This window comes from Biomphalaria glabrata, chromosome 2 (genome assembly GCF_947242115.1).
Source record: "Biomphalaria glabrata chromosome 2, xgBioGlab47.1, whole genome shotgun sequence".
Classification (NCBI taxonomy): Eukaryota; Metazoa; Mollusca; class Gastropoda; family Planorbidae; genus Biomphalaria; species Biomphalaria glabrata.
In genome coordinates, this window is record NC_074712.1 from 62,942,883 (window position 1) to 62,961,567 (window position 18,685).

The following is an 18,685-nucleotide window of genomic DNA, read 5'->3' on the forward strand; positions in this document are numbered from 1 at the left end:
GCGGAAAAGAAAGAGGAGTAATTTTGAGAGAACAAATAATACATTCCAATGTAAGAGAACATCTAAGAAACGTCTGCTTTGCATTGCATTGATAGCAGGGGCGTAGATAGAAATTTTCCATCGTTTGTGGGCCCGAGGGGGGGGGGGCTTGAGCTCTTTTGGGGCCCCTGCATTTTGCGTAATTTTAATTTTTTTATGTAAAAAAAAAACACTCATTGGAGGGGGGGGCTGAAGTGGGGGCGCGAGGGGATTTCCAAATTTTCCCCCTTCTTCCCCACCCCCACCCTAGCTACTCCACTAATTGATAGATAGTGCATTGGTATCAATTCGTAGAATGACTTTAACATTATCGTCTCATAGTAGCTTAGAGTAGTTACATCCTTGTCTAGACCACCGGCAGAACGGCTGAGAATAGCTGCGGGGAGGGTTCGAATCCAGAACCATGGAGGCAAACGACGAGAGAGCATATCCCATGACCAGGTAGCTACCGTGATCATGCCCGTATCATAATGGGATTGCAGAAAGTAGAATGTACTATACCAGGGGTGGCCAACCTATGGCGCATGCCCCAAAGGTGGCACATTGCACAATTACAAGTGGGGCATTTCACCCCCGAGAAAAATAAGAAAAAGAGTGCCTGTTCACAAAAAAATGATAATAACCGATTTCTAGACAAGAATATACATTAGGAATTTAATTTACTTGCTATTACGACGCGCCAAATTGACCGAAATATTTTTTAAAATAATCACACCAAGATACACAAGACACATAGTTATTATTAGATTTTCAGTATGTATAATGATATATGAATATTTTTTTTCTTTTTCGTTAGATGTGAACATTTTTATGTTACCTATTTAAGCTTTTCGTTGTTAGAAAAAAATGATGATATTTTCAATATTTTTAAAGAACTTAATTGCATTAAGTCATTTAAAAAAAAAAAAACAGACGGTCAGACATATTTGAGGAATCAAAGTCATGTCTAGGAGATCATCAATCAAATAAAGCTAATTAAAGTAAATTAAGCTGTCAATGACTGGTGGAGTTACTGGAACTGTAATCTGGCTTAAAAGAATGTTAAATTGTCCTCTTCTGAGACATCATAGCTTTATACACGAAGATCCTTTCATTTCGAGGTGCGTTAACTTTCTAGATGAAACAGTCTCAGAAGATTTGGGAAACTGAATAAGTTCGTACAGGATTTTCTTGAAGAGAAAGATGTGTTGCCCGAGGAAAAGAGCTCTAATGTGTGATGAAAAATGGATGTTTAATTAAGCATTTTTAGTGGATGACACTAGACATGACCTAAATCTAAAACTGCATGACATTGAAACGTTGATTTCTAGCTCTGTCTTATCTTATATAATATAGACGTTACTCCAAAAAAGAAGATGATTACGTCCTACGTGTCATGCATCTAGTCATGTATGTTAACCAATGACCAAAATTCTGCCAAGTCATTGGTTTTCCAGGCCGGCTTGAGTCTCTTTGTCAAGTCTCGTTCAAGTTAAATATGAACCGAAACTATGTTTTAGGTTGGTCAGTCATTGGAACTGGTGCGACGCGTACTCTCTTCTTACGCAATGATACTTTAAAGCAGGGGTTCTCAACCTGTGGGTCGCGACACCCTTAGGGTTCTATCGACGATTTGCCAGGGGTCGCCTAAGACCATCGAAAATATGGATGTTTTTTTGTCTATTCTTCTATAACTGTGTGGATGGGGGTCGCCGCAGAGTGGGAATAGTAAAAAAGGGGTCGCCGAGATTAAAAGGTTGAGAACCGCTGCTTTCAAGACTTACCAATGGCCGGTGTGGTGGATGAAATGTTGGAGGGCTCACTACAAAATCCTTTCTTTGGACAACACAGCACGGAGATATTGATAGGCGTATACGGCTTCAGATCATCAATTATCAACTTCTCTTCGGGCCAGCCTTCTTTATAAAGCTAATAAGAAAAACAAATAATACTTTTAAGAAAACAACTTCTTATAATAGGTGTAATTGGATTAGTCACGTACTTGTATATATATAATAAATATGTAGATTAGAAATATTTTACCAGTTATTTTTGTTAACCTTATAGTTTTCTCAATGCGTTATTTTAAAGGAACTTTTTGAACAAAAGTGCCTAAGAAAAATCGAAAAAATCTAGGAAGACAACGGCCACCCGCTCCATCAGAACTACGCCAGGTCGTCGCGAAGTGGGCGACTGCTGTCAATCAAAACAAGAACGGAGCGGTACAAAAACTCGTTCGTACCTCACTCGGTCAGACTCTATCACCGCCACTCATTGATCAGGGAACATGAAATGCACCAAGATACCTGTTTGTAGTCGCTGAATGAACTCTTTATGTTGTCTGTTGTATTTATGTGTATTTTTCTGTTGTGTTGTCTTTATATGAGAAACGAGTCCTTGTAATCACAACAAATTTCCGTAAGGATCAATAAAGCAGTCTTAGTCTTAGTCTTAGTCTTAGTCTTAAAAGTAAAAGTGAAAGGGAGGACGGGGGTATCTTTATGAATGTTTACATGATCGTTTTTTAAATGCATAAAAAAAAAATCACACAGGGCTCAAGAGTCCTCAGAAGAATAATTTAAATTTCTTTCCTTTCTTCAAGATACCAACTAAAACAATTAACTATCAATAGTTAATTAACTAATTGTTGTTGTTTTTTTTTAAATTGATTCTTGTGTTGTCAGGTAAAAGAAATAATTGTGCGAAATTTCAGCTTGATCCGAGATTGGGTGTGGGAGAAATGACGTGTACAGACTTTTTACTATATAATATATATATATATATATATATATATATATATATATAGAGAGAGAGAGAGAGATAAATAGATAGATAGATAGATAGATAGATAGATAGATAGATAGTAGATAGATAGATAGATAGATAGATAGATAGATAAAAGAGGTAAGTTCTTTCCAATATGGGGATATACAAAAGTAATTTCATGTGTTACTCTGTACCTAGTTTACTTACGCTCACTTGCCCTACACATTTTTTGATTATTTGTTGGTCCATATGTTTGTGCATTAATTCTCTGCATTATTGGATTTAAAGGCGAGGTAAAAAAAATTTTTAAAAGGAGTGGGTATATATTGATTCTTATAATGTATCTGGACGGTCTTAGTGAAGACACGGAGTGATATACATGTACATTTAAATGACATTTTGTTTAGCGCATACTTCATGCTTATAGCAAAGTTCGCTATGTCCAATCTCTTTTTGTGGGTATTTGGGGTTGTGTGGGGGTGTTTAATCTGGAAGGTTTCCGTTTAGAAGTGCTCAGCAAATACAACTCTAGTCGGGATATCCAATAATGGATGGATGGATGGATGAATGGATAGATAGAGACGGACGGACGGTCGGACAGACAGATAGATAGATTAGATAGATAGATAGATAGATAGATAGATAGATAGATAGATAGATAGATAGATAGATAGATAGATAGATAGATAGATAGAACTTTTCCTTACCCTCCATGTTGTCCTACTATCCAATAATGGATGGATGGATGGATGGATGGATGGATGGATGGATAGATAGATAGAGACGGACGGACGGACAGACAGACAGACAGACTGATAGATAGATAGATAGATAGATAGATAGATAGATAGATAGATAAATAGATAGATATATAGATATATAGATAGATAGATAGATAGATAGATAGATAGATAGATAGATAGATAGATAGATAGATAGAACTTTTCCTTACCCTCCATGTTGTGCTACTATGTGTTTGAAGAAATATTTGAAACGTTTTTGTCCAATATATTTTCGGATGGTGCCAGGTAACCTGAAGCGAGCCATTATGTATGAAAGCTTTGAGACCTTCAACTGGAGCTGGTTTTACTAAAGAAACATTTAAAAAAAAAAACAAGAAACATTTAATACATAAGATTTTTGCATTAATGTTGTATTTGGCGTGGCAATCATTTGCTTATAGCGCCAAGAGGTTCGAGGCGCCCTGGGACCATTAGGGGCCATTTGAAAAACAAATAGATTTTAACTAATGAAATTTAGATCTTGCTACATCACCATGTAAGAATTCGTCACATCATCGAAAGTGCATGTGATCTTCTTCTTCTTCAGTTTCATTTTACACGTCGGAGGGTTCAAATCTGTAATCCTATACCTGAGATAAATCGCCCAGTGGTTTCCAGATCAGGCAGTTCTCCGTATAAATTTTCTTCTGTAGAAGGGTTTTGGGGCCAGAGTCTTGTTCGGTCCTCTTGATATAGTATGCAGCTTTGAAGGACATGTTCAGCATTCTCTGGTGATGCTCCACAAGGACAGGTTTCGCTCGTCCCGACTTTAAGCTTCCGGAACATATGTTGTCTCATTCTGTTGTGTTCGGTTCTGAGTCGAAATATTATGCATTGGTCATGTCGAGATAGCTTATAGTAGGCCTTCTTTTTCTTGTAATTGGGTTGTGAGCTGGTCCAATTCTCATTTATTCTACGCTCTATCATTTTCATCATTTCTTCTGCGTGGAGAGTGCATGTGATGGTACTGTAAAATGTGGCACCGGAATCGGAATGACTTAATTTGGTTTTTGTTGCATTCAACCTACAATAGGCCAAACCCTCGTGTTCTTGATCCCAGGCACACGGATACATTGCTAGCACAGGCGGATCCAGTGGAGGGGCGGTAGGGGCGATTACCCACCCCCATCTAGGTCGACCCCCCCCCCAGCGGCTGTGTATATGCGTTTATACATAGGGTTAGGGTTTACTGGGCGTTAGGATTAGAGTTAGGAAAAAAAATCGCCCTCCCCCAACTCAAAAAATCTGGATTCGCTAGTGATTGCTAGTGATGACAACTTAGACCCTAATTTGACCAACATCTTTTGTCACAATTACATGGTCAAAGTCGTTGTCTATACACATGGCCGCTTTAATGGGAGACAGGCGGGGCCTCCACACAAAAAAAAAGTTTTTTAAACAAATATCAGAATTCCGCGTTTTAGTGAGAATACTTTAAATCAGCACTGTCGTGGTTGAGAAGTGTCCGCTTGTATTGTGTTAGAACTATTTTAATACATCTCAGAATTTAAGACAGAACGTCACCCCAGGGACTTACCTTCCAAAAACTCAAAATTCACTTATTTTTTAATATGCATATTAAATATTATTTTTAAAAGAAAGAAAATTAGTTTCAATTTACAAGTACTTTGTTTTTTTCTTCTAAAAAAATGGCATGCTTCTAGATATTAGTATTATTATTAAAAAGTGGATTTGTATTTAAGGTTTCGAAGAAGCGTAGTGGCCCCTACATACTTAAATCCGGCCCTGAAACAGAATGAATTTTGAATCGTCAGAATTTGGCTTTTATACTTTTCCGACGTTGAGATAAGATTATTCTGAACTGCTGAAGAACCCCTAAAACAAATATAATATCTATGATATGCTATGGATCTATGTTAGAATTACTATGGTGTAATTCTGTGTAGATCTAAATATAGGGTCCTTCTGTCTCAGAAGACAATGGATGCGCCCTGGTTTTGGTTTCGTCTTGAGACGGTGCAGAATCTGGTGTGGCTGATCAGGCCAATTCTGGAGCGGCAGACTTTGCCACAGTTCGTGCAAATAAATAACTTAAGTAGCAAAAAAAAAATTCGAATTGTTAGTATGTATGTTATATATAGGTTATGCTATTAAGTATATTGGAGTAATGTCCCTTGTTGGCTGTAGTTGTTACCTTGAATGGCGTCCTTAATAAACAGCTGATTTGTCAGTTAGAAACTAGTATAAGAGTTGTGTGCATAATCAGTTAATGATATCGACCCGAATAATAATAAATCATGAAGTAAGATTCTATGAAGCATTGGTCAAGGGGCAGCCATCTTTGTACTATTTTTTTATTGTTTATGTTCCAAAGAAATCCCAAGATAGTGTCTTAAAAAATACCAAGAATTAACATTACTTCTGTGTTTTCAAAGCAATGCTATTTTTACTTTTAATTTTGACTTTGTGTTAATACAATACGTTTCTTATTGTTCCGTCTTCTTTTTAATTGTTAAATAGTGTCTATATCTATTCTGAATTATTCTGATATAGAGAATCTAAATTTAACTAGGCCTACAATAAATATCAGCACAGTTTATTACCAAACATTAATTGACCTTTATTGCCTTTAAGAACCTTGTCATATTAATATAGTAATTAGTCTAGAGTTATGTCTAGTTCTAGCAGTCGCGGGCACGTTGCCCTGCCTCATTGTGGCGCCCGCGTGGAAACGGCCATTTGAAGAAGTGGCTAGGCTAAATGGGTAGCAACACAGGACGCCCGTGGGGATGCCCACGGGTAGACGAGAGTCCACTCATTGCACGGGCGGGGTTGTAATTAAGTCCCCACAAACATGTCATCAATCCATGCGCTGTTCCTCAAAGGGACCGTTACATAAATGGCGGATCCCGCACAGTTAGCTTGGTACATTGAAGGAAAATGGCAGAAGTCCCCGGTGCATTCTCGGCCTTCGGCCGTGTCTCTAGCCCACGTGTCGGGGGCCGAACGCATCGGTCAACAGCAATGCCTTACATAGGCATTGTCTAGGGTCTCTCCCAAACAGAACTGTGTGTTCACACAGGTTTTTTTTTTTTTACTGTTTGGCGTCCAAACAGGTTTTTTTTCAAACTTAGAGCTCGAAGAGCCTTCGGCTCAGCTCTTAGACATCAACAAGTTCTAGCAGTTAGATTATGAGTCTAATTAATAGACTTATTAGGACTATATGATACCAGTATAGCTAGATCTAGCATATTATTTTGCTTCAAAAATAAAAACAAACAAAAACCCAAATCGGAGAGAAAATCCAAGATACAAGATTACAGTCTAAACAATAACAAAGATGGCTGCCCCTTGAAATCCTGCAGAATTACCGAATCATTTACCGTGTTCACTTGGAATGAAGGAAAAAATATGATCCACACTACCGTTTGTTATTGTATTAATTACTGATATTTGTATTGTGTAGACATAGGATCCAGTAAAGGCCATGACACAGCTTGTTTTGGTTAGCTCTGGACATCTCACGACTCTAAGACTAGACAGAAATATAGATCAAGTCAAAGTGTAGGATAAAATCAAGTCAAATGTACAAATCCTACGACAACTCACTCTGTCTGGTAAAAAGCTTGTACACGTTATTTCTCCCACACCCATACTCGGATCATAGCTGAATTTTTGCAGTTATTTCTTTTACCTGACAATACAAGAATCAATACCAAAAGAACAACAACAATTAGTTTGTTATCTCAAACAAGGGAAGCAATTTTGCAATTGCAGTGGTGCGAGGGGACATAAGCTGAATTAGTCCCCTTTATAGGACGTATTCTGGGTCTTGGTGAACACAACAGGAAAAATAGGGCGAGACTAAACAATACAATCTCCCATTTTCATAGGCTCTCCACTAGCAGAGTGGTTATCTTGTTGGCCTGAGAAGGCTTGAACCATAAGTTCGAATTCAGGTCGTTCCCCCTTTTTTTTTTATATTTATATAAATGCTTTTTTTTTTATTGTTAGTCTAGATCTTTTACAAATTCAATTACATGACTGATCCAAACTAATTGATATAGCTACGTTTAATATAAGCTTTGTTTTTTTAAGTTTTTTTAAGTTTCTTTTTTTCATTTTCTTGTTTTGGTATAAAGATTTTGTGAAATAAAAAATTTTTTTTTAGATTTACTTACATCGAAGGATCAGAGTTGTAGATGAAATCCACCTCAATGTTGTCCATGATTTGTTTATTTCTGGGGGGATGGTCCCAAGTGCATCGGATGTATTCTCTCCAGTTGTAGAGGTAACACACAAGGTTCGTTACATTCTCTGGTCTTCCTGCAAGGTTCAAGGGGAAACTATCACAAAGAATGGAGGGGGGGTTCAAGGGGAAACTGTCAGAAAGAATGGAGGGGGTTCAAGGAGAAACTATCACAAAGAATGGAGGGGGGTTCAAGGAGAAACTATCACAGAGAATGGAGGGGGGTTCAAGGGGAAACTATCACAAAGAATGGAGGGGGGGTTCAAGGGGAAACTGTCAGAAAGAATGGAGGGGGTTCAAGGAGAAACTATCACAAAGAATGGAGGGGGGTTCAAGGAGAAACTATCACAGAGAATGGAGGGGGGTTCAAGGAGAAACTATCACAGAGAATGGAGGGGGGTTCAAGGAGAAACTATCACAAAGAATGGAGGGGGGTTCAAGGAGAAACTATCACAGAGAATGGAGGGGGGTTCAAGGAGAAACTATCACAGAGAATGGAGGGGGGTTCAAGGAGAAACTATCACAAAGAATGGAGGAGAGTTCAAGGAGAAACTATCACAGAGAATGGAGGGGGGTTCAAGGAGAAACTATCACAAAGAATGGAGGGGGGTTCAAGGAGAAACTATCACAGAGAATGGAGGGGGGTTCAAGGAGAAACTATCACAGAGAATGGAGGGGGGTTCAAGGAGAAACTATCACAGAGAATGGAGGGGGGTTCAAGGAGAAACTATCACAAAGAATGGAGGGGGGTTCAAGGAGAAACTATCACAGAGAATGGAGGGGGGTTCAAGGAGAAACTATCACAGAGAATGGAGGAGAGTTCAAGGAGAAACTATCACAAAGAATGGAGGGGGGTTCAAGGGGAAACTATCACAGAGAATGGAGGAGAGTTCAAGGAGAAACTATCACAAAGAATGGAGGGGGGTTCAAGGAGAAACTATCACAGAGAATGGAGGAGAGTTCAAGGAGAAACTATCACAAAGAATGGAGGGGGGTTCAAGGAGAAACTATCACAAAGAATGGAGGGGGGTTCAAGGAGAAACTATCACAAAGAATGGAGGGGGGTTCAAGGAGAAACTATCACAGAGAATGGAGGAGAGTTCAAGGAGAAACTATCACAAAGAATGGAGGGGGGTTCAAGGGGAAACTATCACAGAGAATGGAGGGGGGTTCAAGGAGAAACTATCACAAAGAATGGAGGGGGGTTCAAGGAGAAACTATCACAAAGAATGGAGGAGAGTTCAAGGAGAAACTATCACAAAGAATGGAGGGGGGTTCAAGGAGAAACTATCACAAAGAATGGAGGAGAGTTCAAGGGGAAACTATCACAAAGAATGGAGGGGGGTTCAAGGAGAAACTATCACAAAGAATGGAGGGGGGTTCAAGGAGAAACTATCACAGAGAATGGAGGGGGGTTCAAGGAGAAACTATCACAAAGAATGGAGGGGGGTTCAAGGAGAAACTATCACAAAGAATGGAGGGGGGTTCAAGGAGAAACTATCACAGAGAATGGAGGAGAGTTCAAGGAGAAACTATCACAGAGAATGGAGGAGAGTTCAAGGAGAAACTATCACAGAGAATGGAGGAGAGTTCAAGGAGAAACTATCACAGAGAATGGAGGAGAGTTCAAGGAGAAACTATCACAAAGAATGGAGGGGGGTTCAAGGAGAAACTATCACAGAGAATGGAGGGGGGTTCAAGGAGAAACTATCACAAAGAATGGAGGAGAGTTCAAGGAGAAACTATCACAAAGAATGGAGGAGAGTTCAAGGAGAAACTATCACAAAGAATGGAGGAGAGTTCAAGGAGAAACTATCACAAAGAATGGAGGAGAGTTCAAGGAGAAACTATCACAGAGAATGGAGGAGAGTTCAAGGAGAAACTATCACAAAGAATGGAGGAGAGTTCAAGGAGAAACTATCACAGAGAATGGAGGAGAGTTCAAGGAGAAACTATCACAAAGAATGGAGGAGAGTTCAAGGAGAAACTATCACAAAGAATGGAGGAGAGTTCAAGGAGAAACTATCACAGAGAATGGAGGAGAGTTCAAGGAGAAACTATCACAAAGAATGGAGGAGAGTTCAAGGAGAAACTATCACAGAGAATGGAGGAGAGTTCAAGGAGAAACTATCACAGAGAATGGAGGAGAGTTCAAGGAGAAACTATCACAAAGAATGGAGGGGGGTTCAAGGGGAAACTATCACAGAGAATGGAGGGGGGTTCAAGGAGAAACTATCACAAAGAATGGAGGAGAGTTCAAGGAGAAACTATCACAAAGAATGGAGGGGGGTTCAAGGAGAAACTATCACAAAGAATGGAGGGGGGGTTCAAGGAGAAACTATCACAAAGAATGGAGGGGGGTTCAAGGGGAAACTATCACAGAGAATGGAGGGGGGTTCAAGGAGAAACTATCACAAAGAATGGAGGGGGGTTCAAGGAGAAACTATCACAAAGAATGGAGGGGGGTTCAAGGAGAAACTATCACAGAGAATGGAGGGGGGGTTCAAGGGGAAACTATCACAGAGAATGGAGGGGGGTTCAAGGAGAAACTATCACAGAGAATGGAGGGGGTTCAAGGAGAAACTATCACAAAGAATGGAGGGGGGTTCAAGGGGAAACTATCACAGAGAATGGAGGGGGGTTCAAGGAGAAACTATCACAAAGAATGGAGGGGGGTTCAAGGAGAAACTATCACAAAGAATGGAGGGGGGTTCAAGGAGAAACTATCACAGAGAATGGAGGGGGGTTCAAGGAGAAACTATCACAAAGAATGGAGGGGGGTTCAAGGAGAAACTATCACAAAGAATGGAGGGGGGTTCAAGGAGAAACTATCACAGAGAATGGAGGGGGGGTTCAAGGGGAAACTATCACAGAGAATGGAGGGGGGTTCAAGGAGAAACTATCACAGAGAATGGAGGGGGGTTCAAGGAGAAACTATCACAGAGAATGGAGGGGGGTTCAAGGAGAAACTATCACAGAGAATGGAGGGGGGGTTCAAGGGGAAACTATCACAGAGAATGGAGGGGGGTTCAAGGAGAAACTATCACAAAGAATGGAGGAGAGTTCAAGGAGAAACTATCACAAAGAATGGAGGGGGGTTCAAGGAGAAACTATCACAAAGAATGGAGAATGTTAGTCTACGTCACAGTTTGTATCCTATTGGGAGTTAAGAAGAATGGTACAGCCTCCGGTACATGCTGAACTAAAATGTTCCCACGACGGAGTAATGTCATAAATTCACCTTACAGCGTAAAAAACAAGTTGCTAGTGCAGTGTAAAATAACATGTTCCTAGTGCGATGTAAATAGCATGTTCCTAGTGAAGTGTAAAATAACATGTTCCTAAAGCAGTGTAAAATAACATGTTCCTAGTGCATTGTAAAATAATATGTTCCTCTTGCAGTGTAAAATAATCTTTTCCCCTTGCAGTTGCAAAATAACCTGTTCCTAGTGCAGCGTAAAATAACATGTTCCTAGTGCAGTGTAAAATAACATTTTCCCCTTGCAGTGTTAAATAACCTGTTCACCTTGAAGTTGCAAAATTACATGATCCTAGTGCAGTGTAAAATAACCTGTTCCCCTTACAGTTGCAAAATAACCTGTTCCTATTGCAGTGTAAAATAACCTGTTCCTAGCGCAGCAATTACCATGTTCCTAGTGCAGTGTAAAATAATCTGTTCCTAGTGCAGTGTAAAATTACATGTTCCCCTTGCAGTGTAAAATTACCTGTTCCTAGTGCAGTGTAATATAACATGTTCCTAGTGCAGTGTAAAATAACCTGTTCCTAGTGCAGTAGAAATTAACATGTTCCTAGTGCAGGGTAAAATAACATGAGGTGTCCAGTGGGGTCTGTGGTGCTGGTATTGTGCTGTCTCCTCCTCGTAATTTACTTCCTGAAACTTACTGCTAGGGGAACTCATGGTCGGTGTAAGCTGTCACGTTTTCTGTAAGAAGTAAAACAAGAGGCTCAGCTAAAAACATGTGTCTACGCCAAAGCAATTCTACCCGTCTTTCTCACGTTGAAAGGGGGCGTCATACGAAAATTCCAAATGTCCGTCTTGACCAGGATTTAAACTAGAGACCTTTGGTTTAAAAGCCCAGCACTGTGTCAATTTGATGTCAGGCCTTGACCAAAAGTGTAACAATGTCCGGCTATTACCCTGTTTTTAATTGCGATTGCATTTTATTCATCAATCAAATTCAGTCTATTTTATCTACAGGATTGAAACACAAACTCGCTCAGAAAAAAGCACAAATATGCAAGTTTTTGATGACCTCTTTTATGAACAGGTGTTCGCATATTAAAAGCTGTTTTGCAGAACTCCAAAAGATGCAGGGTCACTTACATAATAGACAAAAGGAAGAAACAGGCTATATAATACTTTATAGCAGTGGTCACAAAATGCGGCTCTGGAGCCACGTGCGGCTCCTTAACTTCTTGGCTGCGGCTCTTCCACCACATTTTAGTTCCGGCTCGGAGTATTATTTAACAACTAGCTATGCAAGAGACGGAGGAGGCTTGAGCTTGAAACAATTAACGACACTTTTAATCATATTCCAAGCGATTAAGTGGTGATTAAGGTACAGCTTAAGCTTACCGGTTGCGCGGTGGCTGAGCGGTATAGTGCTTGGCTTCCGAACCAGGGGTTCCGGGCTCGAATCCTGGTGAAGACTGGGATTTTTAATTTCGGAATCGCTGGGCGCCTGTGAGTCCAGCCGGCTCCAATGGTTACCTGACATTAGTTGGGGAAAAGCAAAGGCGGTTGGTCGTTGTGCTTAATGTACTATGTAAGAGACGAGTTTAAAAGAAAAAAAGTGAAACGCAAGCCTACAGATAAAATGCACATTTCTAGAAACAAATAATAGTTGTCGGCCCTCTAACATATATATGTACATGAGGTATACCTGTTTTAAATTGAATGCTTTGTTTTACTTTTATTCAGTTGGTTGGATGACCAGGGGAACAGTACATAAGATTATCGTGAAAGTTATATCCTGTAGAAATCACTAGAAACCTCCATTATTTCCGCTGATCAATATTTGTTCAATCGACATTTGTTTACATGTTATTTTGCATTTCCTGTTATACCTTGCGTTATACTCACAGTTTGTATTCATTTCTATCATTAAATTGATACAATAAAATATTAGGCCCAAAAGAAGAACCTTTGGGATTATTGCAGTGGCGTAGCTAGGGTGGGGGAGGAAGGGGAAGAATTTGAAAATCCTCCCGGGCCCCCACCCCCAAATGAGTGCTCTTTTACATAAAAAATTAACTATTGCGCAAAATGCTAGGGCCCCCAAAGAGGTCAAGCCCCCCGGACCCCCAAACGATGGAAAATTCATATCTACGCCCCTGGATTATTGCCACTTAAAGGACAAACGCAATGAGAAGATAGAGCAAATGATGTAGTCGAGTCTTTTGAAAAGCATTAAATCCGATATAAATTACCAATGGGCAGGCAACTCGCCCCTTGTAGAACCCAAGCAGACGACAGGCTTCACACTATTACGAAGAACAGTAACTCCTTCGAGTAGGAGCCTAACCAAGTTCAAAGTACTTTGAGACTATATTATGTTTACTTTTAAAACTCAAGTACTTAAGTTCTCCCCTGCAGAACTTAAGATCTATAGGGCAGATGATGCAAAGGTCATCTGTTTCTGAGGCTAATAGTCTACGAGTGTGTCACGTGGCCAGCACAGATAATTTCATGTAGGCCCACCCATTAGAGCTGGTTAGACTCAGAGGAGAACCCCGAAGAAACCGAAAGTAAAAATCCCTGTCTTCACTAGGATTCGAACCTGGCCTCCGTGTTTACTAGATCTATTAGTGATAAATAAATCAATTATTACTAATACTTTTTTATTTTATTTCATAATATAAATATGTAATGTTTTACCGTCTTCAGGGCGCCAGGAGTAAGATAAGGCTGGTCGAATAAAACTAAAGCAAACAAAGACAAGGCAAAGTAACATTTTCCAGTTCACTGTGTGTCAACACACTTAAAAAATAATGGCGATGAATAGGGCACGCCACCGTGCTCATAGCGTCTACTGGATATAAAGAGAGTATGATGTGTAGCAACAATGAATAGGTTTCCACATTTAAAGGGAGGCATCTCTGGATGAAATCGAGTTTTTTGGTCTCGGGGGATATCGATTCCTAGTTAACTCTGTTGAATAGAGAAATCGTTTTTCAAATTTTCATTACATATTTCAAACAAATTTTTTTTAAGCATTTGTGGCAATAATTTTATCGAATTTGGCCAAAACAAGAAAAAAAAATAGCCGCTTTGTTACGCCATTTTTGTTATTTGGTCTACAAAAAACTGACCCAGTATTTGGTATCGTTTTTTTTTTTTTTGCTTATCATCATCACGACTCTAAAAACGCCTCGATTTTAAAGCCACTTGTCAATAATCGGAAATCTACAGTCAATATTTTCAAGAAAACTAGTTTATTTTTAGCCATATAATAAAGAAACGCCATTGGTTGAGTGTGACCTCGCGTAAAGAGATCCTCCTTGAAACGTCAGTTATTTCCGCATATGGATATTTGATTACATGCTATTTTGCAACTCAGTTTTATTTTACCTTATACTCCAGGTTTTATTAATTGCAATCCTTAAATTGAGACATGAAAAAACTAGATCTAATATTTTTAAAACAAAGTCCCAATGGAGATCTAGATTATTATCTATAATAGAATCTATATATTATCTACGACACAAATCTAAGACGTAGATCTAGACTCTAGATTTAGACGTCACATAGATCTAATTATAATAGATCTATGTCTATGTGTGCAGTGTTGATTAGGTCGGTGTATTCGTAGATCTAGAATCCACCAGATTGTCCAGATAAGCTAGAGGTTGTCAAAATATATAATATATTACATCTAATCACTAATCTATATTCTATAATAGAGCCTATACTATATAGCCTAATAGCTAGGCCTATATGTAGACTAGATCTAATCATTTCATTATGTGATTATAGTAATTATAATAGATCTACTAGTCAAATCTATTATTAATTGGAACTGCAAGCCGCAATGCTTTATGACGTATGATCAATTTACTAGACTCTAGATCTAGATGGCTGACTGGTCGTGCGGTTTGCGCGTTTGGATTTATCGATGGTCCCTGGTTCAAACCCTGCCCGCTCCCATATAATATCCCCCGTCGTCCTGCGGGAAGTTTGGACTAGGAAGTAAACTATCTTCAACTCTCAAGGAACATCCGAAACATGTCAAACATTTTTACTAGTCAAGCCAATTTAGATGTATCTGATACTGAAGCCAACCACTAAAAGTGACCCCAAGATCTAGATTAAAATAAATTAGATCTAGTCTAGATCTGATCTGGATCTATATAGTAGAGTAGGCCTACCATCTAAGCAACTGCATTTCAATAGCAGGCTTAAATTAACTGTTTACATGTTATAGGCCCTATATTTCTCTAGAAGTTAATGATCTAACATCCACAACACATAATGAATGGAATAATTTAGGCCCTAATGCAGACCTCACTGATCCCTGGATGAACAAGTCAACCTTACAATGAATAAAAAATGAAAACTTTTCAAAGCCTAAATTAAGGCATAATAATTAATAATACATTTCATTATTCATGTATTATTTGATTTGAGTAGGGTGATGTTAAATGGGAGACCAATGTAAATGTCAGAGAACATAACAGTTTGAATTTACAAGACATGTTGTGAGATTAACTACACAGCTAAAGGTTTACAGGTATTTTTTTTTTGTAGGTTGTATTGCAAGGCATTTGTTAACAATATTCAAATATTCATAAATATATTGTCCTTAAATGTTTGATATTCTTTATATTCTCAGACAAGATATTTTGTGAGATCAACTACACAACTAAGGGTTTATAGTTTTTTTTTGTAGGTTGTATTGCAAGGCATTTGTTAACAATATTCAAATATTCATAAATATATTGTCATTAAATGTTTGATATTCTTTATATTCTCAGACAAGATATTTTGTGAAATCAACTACACAGCTAAGGGCTTATAGTATTTTTTTTGTAGGTTGTATTGCAAGGCTCTTGTTAACAATATTCAAATATTCATAAATATATAGTCTTTAAATGTTTGATATTCTTTATATTCTCAGGCAAGCTAGCTACGATGGAAATGCATTCTGGGAAATGTAAGCTGCGGAAGTATAATGGTTGAGGTCTGTGAAACAATCAAACCTATATGTTACACTAACTCTTGACCACTCCAGAGCCATAAGGAAAGACACAAATGTGCCTGACATGCAAAAAGCTGGCTACTCTTCATCATTTTTTATTAATTGAATTTATTTTTTTAAAATTTTTTGTGCGTACCCAACAGGATTTTAGTGTTTGTTCACTTTGTAATGATGCCATAGCTAAAATTGAGACTTGGTCATCAGAGAATACAAGTTAGCACCTTTCTGAATTAGGAAGTACTGGTACTTGCTAAATACTTGAATTCAGTTTATAAATGCCTTTCTGGCCCAACTATCTTACAATGTCTGTTTGTGACTTCATAAAATGCCAACGAGTCACTGCGAACCAAGGTTTGGAGTACTTGCGATAAAACTAAATTAACTTTATCAATTAAAGTTTCAGTTTTTGCCTTTATTTATTAATTAAACTTTAGCTTTAACGCCTCAAAAATTATGAGAACAAGTAAATTTTGCAAGAAACATTTTATGGCCATTGTCTTGATTGAGTCGTCCAGAAGCAACGACTGAATGGTTCTACCCGCAGAAAAGAATTAAGCGGCTGAAATTCAGGAAAGTAGCAAAAGCTTTTAAGAAATTCAAGTTGAGAGATAAAAAGAGATCTACTTATAAAGCATAATTGGTTTAGCTGAGTATTATTTGCTGTTTTTTTGTTGTTTTTTTTCAGCAATCTAAATAATCTTAAAAAAAAATTTAAGCATCTGAAATTCAGGAAAGTAGCAAAAGCTTTTAAGAAATTCAAGTTGAGAGAGAAAAAGAGATCTACTTATAAAGCATGATTGTTTTAGCTGAGTATTATTTGCTGGGTTGTTTTTTTTTTTTTGTTTTTTTTTGTTTGTTTTGCAGCAATCTAAATAATCTTAACTTTAAACTCATTTTTCTGAAAATCCTTTTTTTTTTAGTATGTCACTGAACTGTACAAAGAATTTCTTCACACTTAGATGTCAGATTTGGATGAACTTTTCAACACTTGTTCAGAACTTGATCTACTTTACTCATGCAAAGAGTTTTTGTTCAAATTTTCTTTACTTTTTTTCATAATTGTGATTTTGATTTATATTTTATCTTTTTTTTTTTAATGTTAAAAAATAGAGTAGTACAAATTTTTAAATAAAATTTGTTTAGAAAAAAAAAAAGATTTAACTTGAATATTGAATTCTGGCTTTGTTACTCTTGAGATATTTCTATTCTCTTTTATTAAAATGAGATTTTATTCAATTGTGACCTTTAATTTTTATAGAATTAAGACATTTATTTTGTATACAACAAACAATATGGGCACCATTACCATGGCAAACCATCATACTAAATAGCATAGTTTATTTTGTAATTTTTTTATCACTGACTGTCCATATTTTTCTACCCTACCAATTTTCAAACTCTTTTCTTCATAAATAAATAAAAATAATTTTTTCAGGGACACCTAGGGCTCGCTCCCAAACCAAAACATTTTATTTTGAAATCTTTCATTCAGATAGTATGACACACTTATAAGTAAGACACATCTGACAACGGTAGTCTATAAGTGTTCACTTCTGGTGGCACAGAGACCAAATCACCGTTTTGATTTCCTCCCCTTTTGAGACAGGTTTCCTTTTTTTTAATTACCTCCCTTTTGTGCTATAACACTCAGGTTGACGAAAAATAATTGAATCTATCTTCCATGAAACTATAAAACACAAATACTTATTATCAAGGCCAAATTTATAACAGTGAAAGACTGTTCAGCATGGAAGCCTTATCCCAGCTACCCCCCTTTCCCACATGAAAAGTGGCGCTAAGCAAAAACAAAGAATTAAAACATTTCCAATCACAAAAATGTATTATTGTTGGTCTAGATCAGTGATTCCCAAAGTGGTCTATATAGACCCCCAGGGGTCTACGAAGACTTCCAAGGGGTCTACGAAAGTGAAAAAGTAAATTGGGGGTCTATGACTTTAATGTTCAGACCCCATTTATGTAACTATTTCAAACACTTATAAATGATTTGTACCTTAGTTATAAATATCCATTCCTTTGTTCAAAAGTAAAATAGTTGTATTTAATTTTAATACTTATTTAAATAGTTAATTTTGTCTACATGTAAGTAATGTTTAACAAAAAGAAATCTTGATTTTAAAACGTTGGTTATTTATTTCTTTGTTAAATAAGCGATTGTCTATAATAAGTGCCTTTTTATGACCATAAGAAACCAATTACACTCGAGGATTATTTGAGACGATGCCACCCTGATAAAAAGAGAAAAGTGAGAAAAAAAGTTCAGAATAGACTCACAAAATCTTTCTTCAACATCATATAGAAAAGATGGTGGTTTGTGAGCATTTTACAAGATATCTTTACCTATAGCCAAATACGGAAAACACTGTAGATAAAACATTGATTTTACCATTCCTTGAAGTAGTTTTAAAAACTGTTTTACACAAACCTTCATCTGATATTATGAAACGAATTTCTTTGAGTAACACTACAGTTCAAGGGCACAGTAAGAGCAAAGAGAACTGTGTGTTCTTTAGATTGGACATCTTGGGGTTATTATTATCGTCATTATCATCGGTGTAAAGGGACTGAAACATCCGTGTTCTTATCTTATCTTATATTATACAGACGTTACTTCAAAAAAGAAGATGATTACGTCCTACGCAGGATGTTGTTATAATCCTGGTTCCTCGCCG

At 37.7% G+C, this 18,685-nt stretch overlaps 1 protein-coding gene across 2 annotated transcripts in view; it reads right to left on the reverse strand.

Moving 5' to 3' along the window:
• Nucleotides 1-13,887, reverse strand: part of LOC106072637 (uncharacterized) — a 33,599-nt gene extending 19,712 nt beyond the window's left edge. The window contains exons 1-5 of one of the 2 annotated variants that reach the window (XM_056021848.1): nucleotides 13,676-13,887; nucleotides 7,709-7,853; nucleotides 6,911-7,062; nucleotides 3,737-3,873; nucleotides 1,803-1,947 (exon numbers count right to left, since the gene is read on the reverse strand). In XM_056021848.1, the coding sequence (XP_055877823.1) occupies nucleotides 1,803-1,947; nucleotides 3,737-3,873; nucleotides 6,911-7,062; nucleotides 7,709-7,853; nucleotides 13,676-13,751 (655 nt within the window). In that variant the 5' untranslated portion in view covers nucleotides 13,752-13,887. Of the gene's footprint in view, nucleotides 1-1,802; nucleotides 1,948-3,736; nucleotides 3,874-6,910; nucleotides 7,063-7,708; nucleotides 7,854-11,679; nucleotides 11,711-13,675 lie in introns of those variants that run through there. The other variant, XM_056021850.1, reaches the window with a different exon arrangement.
• Between the last annotated feature and the right edge of the window lie 4,798 nt (nucleotides 13,888-18,685).